The 6782-nt window shown below is 52.7% G+C and overlaps 2 protein-coding genes across 2 annotated transcripts; both read right to left on the bottom strand.

Moving 5' to 3' along the window:
- Window positions 1-3085: 3085 nt before the first annotated feature.
- Window positions 3086-4878, bottom strand: LOC116272761 (mucin-12-like). The gene is made up of 2 exons (XM_031661548.1): window positions 3630-4878; window positions 3086-3177 (listed from the first exon to the last, which is right to left on the bottom strand). The coding sequence occupies exons 1-2, from the start codon at window positions 4408-4410 to the stop codon at window positions 3086-3088; spliced, it is 873 nt and encodes a 290-aa protein (XP_031517408.1). The 5' UTR covers window positions 4411-4878.
- A 157-nt stretch (window positions 4879-5035) lies between these two features.
- Window positions 5036-6775, bottom strand: LOC116272763 (mucin-12-like; the record flags this gene model as incomplete). Its single annotated transcript, XM_031661550.1, has 1 exon — window positions 5036-6775. A coding segment is annotated over one exon (1737 nt), but the record flags the coding sequence as incomplete, so codon positions are not given.
- Window positions 6776-6782: the final 7 nt, after the last annotated feature.

Genomic DNA, 6782 nt, shown 5'->3' with positions numbered 1-6782 from the left:
TTGGCCCCTAAAGGGATGTGCTGGATTCTTCCACTGATTCTGACACGTTTGGGTAAGAGTGTTGTCAGTGATCTGGGGCTAGTGTGTAGAATGTGAGAATTCTGGGAGGCTTTGACGATGCATGTGTAATATAAGATAAAGTTATTTATTTATATCCAATTTAGAGACTAGGACTCATGGGTGGGGAACACAGATTATCCCAGCCTGTGGGTTGTGGAGGCAGGTGAGGGGGTTGTTCCTTGGGCCTGAGGCTGCTGGGAAGGTTGTTGGTTCCTCCTAAAGGAGTCTGTGGTTGTAAGGGGTGGCAGAATGCCCCGTTTGGGTGGAACAAAGGCTGTGAGGGGGCTATGTAGATTCGGTGAGTCCCAGGAGTGGTGAGCCCTCCAAGTGAACAGTGTTGTGTGTGGGTTGGGGCAGGCTGGGAAGGTTGGATTCTTCCCACAGATTGGGGTCGTGCTGCTGCCAGGGGACACTGCTGAACAAAGTTGAGCCTGCTGAGCCTGCTGTAGATGGTGTGAATTCCTCACTGAGAGGCCCTGGCGTGATGCGGAGAAACTGGTGGCCTGTTGGTGGAGTTGAGCGTTGGCTGTATGGGGAGGTGTGGTGGTTAGCTGCTTTGTGCCAGGGCCATGGCCCTGTGGGTGGGAGTGTTAGCAGTGGGTGATCTGGGGCGCAAGCTGGGGTGAATGTCCTGCTGGGGCCTGTTGTTGTAGTACTGCAGAGTAACAGTATTATTTCAGCTGTGCCTGGATTTGGTGGGATTATGGGTCTCCGCGGCCAGGGAGGATTGTAATTAGGTGATGAGGGGTGTTGTGCCATTCCAGTTGCATCTAGGCTGCTGTAGGTGGTTCTCTCATTGGCTTGGTAGGGCTGTGAAAAGTGAGTTGTTGGAGTTGAGCTTCGGGCTTCTATGGTAGGATGTGATACATCATAAAGGCTGATGTGGTAGTAGGAGGTGCAGGCGTGAGTGTCATTTGAGCTTGACCAGCTCAGCAAGGTGGTAGCTTCTCCATGACGGGTTGTAGAGCCGATAGGGGACAGTGTTGTGTGTGGTGAGCCAGTTCTGCTGCTGTGGATGGGCGTGGAATGCTTCAAGCGAGGCCTGAGGTTGTGGTGTTGTCAGGGAAAGGTGTGAGATTGTGAGTGAAGCCTGGGCTGCTATGGGAGGTTTTAGTTCTTGACCAGAGATGATGCTGTGGTACTGCCAGGGGACAGTGTTGTGTCAGTTGAGCCTGGGCTGCTGTGGGAAGTTAGCAGATTCCTGGCCTTTGTGAGCCTGGTGGGAGTGCTACTGTCAGGGAGCGCTGTTGTGTACATTGACCCTGAGTAGAGCTGAGGGAGGTGGTGGTGATTCTTCACTGACACCCTGACCTTATGGTGCTGCCAGGTGAGTGTTGTGTCTGGTGACCTGGGACTACTGTGAGTGGTCGATTTCTCACTGAGGCCTGGTGTTTGTGGTACTGTCGGGTTAATATTGTTGTTTCCACTTCAGGCCTGGGCCAGTGGGTGGGGTTGTAGATTCTCCAACAGGCTGGGGTCCGTGGAGGCGGAGTAGAGTAGAGAATGTGGTTTCCATTGTGTCTACCAGGCTGCTGTGGGATGCTGTTGATTCCTACTATGCTGGGGGTTGTGACTGTCCTGCCGGAAGTGTGTTGTTGCACTTGAGCCCGTGTTGCTGTCATCAATAGTAGATTCTTCAGCAAGGGTAGTTGTGGTGCTGGGAAGTGAAGGTGCTGTGTGAATTGATCCTGGGTGGGTTTGGAAGGTGGTAAATTCTCCCTGAAGGCCTGGGCTTGTGAAGCTGGCAGGGGACAGTGTTGTGTGTCGTGAGCCAGTGCTGCTGTGGATGGGTTTAGAGGCTTCTTCGAGGCCTGAGGTTGTAGGTGTTTTCAGGTGAGACTGTGGTTTCAGTGGAGCCTGGGCTGCTGGGGAAGGTTGTAAAATCTTGATCAAGGGATGAGGCTGTGGTACTGCCAGGGGACAGTGCTGTGTCTGTTGAACTTTGGCTGCTGTGGGAAGTTGTAGGTTCCTGACTGAGGCCTGACATGCTGGTGCTGTCAGGGAATGCTGTTGTGTGCTTTGAGCCTGGTTGACTAAGGAGTTGTGCTGGATTCTTCACTGAAGCCTGAGCTTGTTGTGGTTGCAGAGTGAAGTGTTGCATCTGGTGATCTGGGAGGCTAGTGTGAAGGTGGTGGAATTTCTCACACGGAGGCTTGGTGATGTGGTAATGCCAGGTAAAGTTGTTGTTGTATCCAGTTGAGCTGGGACTCATGGGTGAGGTTGCAGATTGTGTCCAGCAAGGCCTGAGGTTGTGGGCGGGCGGAAGAGTGTTGTTCACTTGAGCCTGGCTGCTGAAAGGAAGGTGTTGGTTCCTCACGAGGTCTGTAGTTGTGAGGTGGCAGGTAACACCGTTTGGGTGGAGACAAGAGCTGCGGGGAAAATGTAGATTCTGAGTGAGGTCCAGGGTGATTTGCATTTGGCCTCAGTGAACAGTGTTGTGTGAGTTGAGGCTGGCAGGCTATGGAGGTTGTGGATTCTTCCCCACAATTGAGGTCGTGCTGCTGCCGAGGGAGACACTGTGTTTTCAGTTGAGCCTGGGCTGCTGTAGATATTAGTAGATTCTCACTGAGGCTGGGCGTGGTGGTGCGACTGGTGACACTGGTGAGTGAGTTTGAGCCCGGTTGGCTATGGGAGGTGGTGGATTCTTCACTGGCCAAGGCTTGTCGCCCTGGCAGGTGGTAAGGAGTGTTGTGGTGGAGTGATCTGGGAGGGCTACTGTGGAAGGTGGTAGATGTCTCACACGGGGCCTGTTGTTGTGTGTTTCTGGGAGTAACATTGTTATTTGTGTGCCTGGGCTGATGGGTGAGATTGTAGATTCTCCACGACCTGAGGTTGTGGAGTGGGAAAGATGAGGTGTTGTTCAGTTGCATCTGGGCTGCTGTGGACTATTGTTGATTCTTCACTACGGCCCAAGCTTGTGGAGCTGACAGAAAAGTGGGTTGTTGGAGTTGAGCTCGGGCTTCTATGGTAGGATGTAGATACATCAACAAAGGCTGATGTGGTAGTAGGAGGTGCAGGCGTAGTGTCATTTGAGCTTGACCAGCTCAGCAAGGTGGTAGCTTCTCCATGACGGGTTGTAGAGCCGATAGGGGACAGTGTTATTGTGTGTGGGCAGTTCTGCCAATGGATGGTAGATGCTGGACCTGAGGTTGTGGTGTTGTCAGGGAAGAGTGTGGTGTGAGTGAAGCCTGGGCTGCTATGGAAGGTTTTGGATTCTTGACCAAGAGATGATGCTGTGGTACTGCCAGGGGACAGTGTTGTGTCCGTTGAGCCTGGGCTGCTGTGGGAAGTTGTAGATTCCTGACTGAAGCCTGGTAGGGTGCTGCTGTCAGGGAACGCTGTTGTGTACATTGACCCTGGTCGGCTGAGGGAGGTGATTGATTCTTCCATGACACCTGACCTTGTCGTGCTGCCAGGTGAGTGTTGTGTCTGGTGACCTGGGACTACTGTGGAAAGTGAGTGATTTCTCACACTGAGGCCTGGTGTTGTGGTACTGTCGAGATTATGTGTTGTTTCCACTGAGCCTGAACTGATGGGTGGGGTTGTAGATTCTCCAACAGAGCTGAGACCGTGCGGTAAGGTAGATATGGTTTCCATTGTGTCTGGGCTGCTGTGGGATGCTGTTGATTCCTTACTATGGCCTGAGGTTGTGGAGCTGTCAGGGAAGTGTGTTGTTACAGTTGAGCCCGGGCTGCTGTCGGCGGTAGTAGATCCTTCAGCAAGGGTAGTTGTGGTGCTGGGAGGTGAAGGTGCTGTGTGAATTGATCCTGGGTGGGTTTGGAAGGTGGTAAATTCTCCCTGTGGGCCTGGGCTTGTGGAGCTGGCAGGGGACAGTGTTGTGTGTCGTGATCCAGTGCTGCTGTGGATGGGAGTAGATGCTTCATCAAAGCCTGAGGTTGTAGTGTTTTTAGGTGAGACTGTGGTTTCTGTCGAGCGTGGGCTGCTGTGGAAAGTTGTGGATTCTTGCCCAAGGGATGATGCTGTGGTCCTGCCAGGGAACAGTGTTGTGTCTGTTGAGCCTGGGTTACTGTGGGAAGTTGTAGATTCCTGACTGAATCCTGGCACAGTGGTGCTTTCAGGAAACGGTGTTGTGTGCCTTGACCCTGGTCGGCTGAGGGAGGTGGTGGATTCTTCACTGACACCTGAGCTTTTCGTGCTGGCAGGTAAGCGTGTTGTGTCTGGTGATCTGGGGCTACTGTGGAAAGTGGTCGATTTCTCACTGAGGCCTGGTGTTGTGGTACTGTCGGGTAATATTGTTGTTTCCACTGAGCCTGAACTCATGGGTGAGGTTATAGATTCTCCAACAAGAACTGAGACTGTGGTGCGCGTGGGTAAGAATGTGTTTTGCATTGTGTCTGGGCTGCTGTGAGATGCTGTTGATTCCTTACTATGGCCTGAGGTTGTGGAGCTGTCAGGGAAGTGTGTTGTTGCAGTTGAGCCTGGGCTGTTGTCGCCGTTAGTAGATTCTTCAGCAAGGGTAGTTGTGGTGCTAGGAGGTGAAGGTGCTGTGTGAGTTGAGCCTGGGTGGGTCTGGAAGGTGGTAGATTCTCCCTGAAAGTCTCCCTGAGGGCTTGTGGAGCTGGCAGGGTACAGTGTTGTGTGTCGTGAGCCAGTGCTTCTGTGGATGGGTGTAGATGCTTCGTCGAGGCCTGAGGTTGTGGTGTTTTCAGGTGAGACTGTGGTTTCAGTGGAGCCTGGGCTGCTGTGGAAAGTTGTTAAATCTTGATCAAGGGATGACGTTATGGTACTGCCAGGGGACAGTGATGTGTCTGTTGAACTTGACTGCTGTGGGAAGTTGTAGGTTCCCTGACTGGAGGGCCCGGTATGGTGGGTGCTGTCAGGGGAACGCTTTGTGGCTTTGAGCCTGGTTGACTAAGGGATGTGCTGGATTTCTTCACTGGACGCCTTGAGCTTGTTTTTCGTGGTTGCAGGTGAGTGTTGCATCTGGTGATCTGGGGCCAGTGTAGAAGGTAGATTCTCAATGGAGGCTTGGTGATGTGGTAATACCAGGTAAAGTTGTTGTATCAGTTGAGGTTGGACTCATGGGTGAGATTGTAGATTGTCCAACAAGGCCTGAGGTTGTGGAGCGGGCAGGTGAGAGTGTTGTTCCACTTGAGCTTGAGCTCCTGGGGAAGGTTGTTGGTTCCTCACCGAGGTCTGTGATTGTGAGAGTGGCAGGTAACACCGTTTGCGTGGAGACAAGGCTGCCAGGGATGGCTGTGGATTCCTGAGTGAGTCCCAAGGTGGTGGTGACCTCAGTGAACAGTGTTGTGTGAGTTGAGGCTAGCCGGTTGTGGAAGGTTGTGGATTCTTCTCCACTAATTGAGGTTGTGCTGCTGTCAGGGGACACTGTGTTTTCAGTTGAGCCTGGGCTGCTGTAGATGGTGGTAGATTCCTCACTGAGGCCTGGTGTGGTGGTGCTGGCCGGTGACACTGTTGAGTGAGTTGAGCCCAGTTGGCTATGGGAGGTGGTGGATTCTTCACCGACGCCTAGGCTTGTCATGCTGGCAGGTGAGAATGTTGTGGTCAGTGATCTGGGGCTACTGTGGAAGGTGGTAGATGTCTCACTGAGGTCTGTTGTTGTGATACTGCCAGGTAACATTTTTATTTCAGTTGTGCCTGAACTGATGGGTGAGATTGTAGATTCTCCACGACCTGAGGTTGTGGAGTGGGTGGGTGAGGGTGTTGTTCCAGTTGCATCTGGGCTGTTGTGGACTATTGTTGATTCCTCACTCTGGCCTAAGCTTGTGGAGCTGACAGAAAAGTGAGTTGTTGGCGTTGAGCTCAGGCTGCTTTGGTAGGATGTAGATACATCAACAAAGGTTGATGTGGTAGAAGGAGGTGCAGGTGTAGTGTCATTTGAGCCTGACCAGCTGGCAAGTGTGGTAGCTCCCCCCTGATGGGTTGTAGAGCCAACAGAGGACAGTGTTGTGTGTGTTGAGCCAGTCCTGCTGTGGACAGGCGTAGATGCTTCAACGAGGCCTGAGGTTGTGGTGTTGTCAGGGAAAAGTGTGGTGTGAGTGGAGCCTGGGCTGCTGTGGAAGATTGTGGATTCTTGACCAAGGGATGATGCTGTGGTCCTGCCAGGGAACAATGTTGTGTTTCTTGAGCCTGGGCTGCTGTGGGAAATTGTAGATTCCTGACTGAGGCCTGGTATGGTGGTGCTTTCAGGGAACACCGTTGTGTGCATTGACCCTGGTTGGCTGAGGGAGGTGGTGGATTCTCCACTGACACCTGAGCTTCTCCTACTGCCAGGTGAGAGTGTTGTGTTTGATGATCTGGGGCTACTGTGCAAAGTGGTCGATGTCTCACTGAGGCCTACTATTGTGTTACTGCTGGGTAACATTGTTGTTTCCACTGAGCCTGAACTGATGGGTGAGGTTGTAGATTCTCCAACAAGAACTGAGACCGTGGAGCGGGTGGGTAAGAATGTAGTTTCCATTGCATCTGGGCTGTTGTGGGATGCTGTTGATTCCTCACTATGGCCTGAGGTTGTGAAGCTGTCAGGGAAGTGTGTTGTTGCAGTTGAGCCCGGGCTGCTGTTGGCGGTAGGAGATTCTTCAACAAGTGTAGTTGTGGTGCTAGGAGGTGAAGGTGCTGTGTGAGTTGAGCCTGGGTGGGTCTGGAAGGTGGTAGATTCTCCCTGAAGACCTCCCTGAGGGCTTGTGGAGCTGGCAGGGGACAGTGTTGTGTGTCGTGAGCCAGTGCGTCTGTGGATGGGT

This window comes from Papio anubis, unplaced genomic scaffold, assembly GCF_008728515.1.
Source record: "Papio anubis isolate 15944 unplaced genomic scaffold, Panubis1.0 scaffold1869, whole genome shotgun sequence".
Classification (NCBI taxonomy): Eukaryota; Metazoa; Chordata; class Mammalia; order Primates; family Cercopithecidae; genus Papio; species Papio anubis.
The sequence above is the reverse complement of the archived record's forward strand: the minus strand, read 5'-3'. Positions and strand labels throughout refer to the sequence as shown.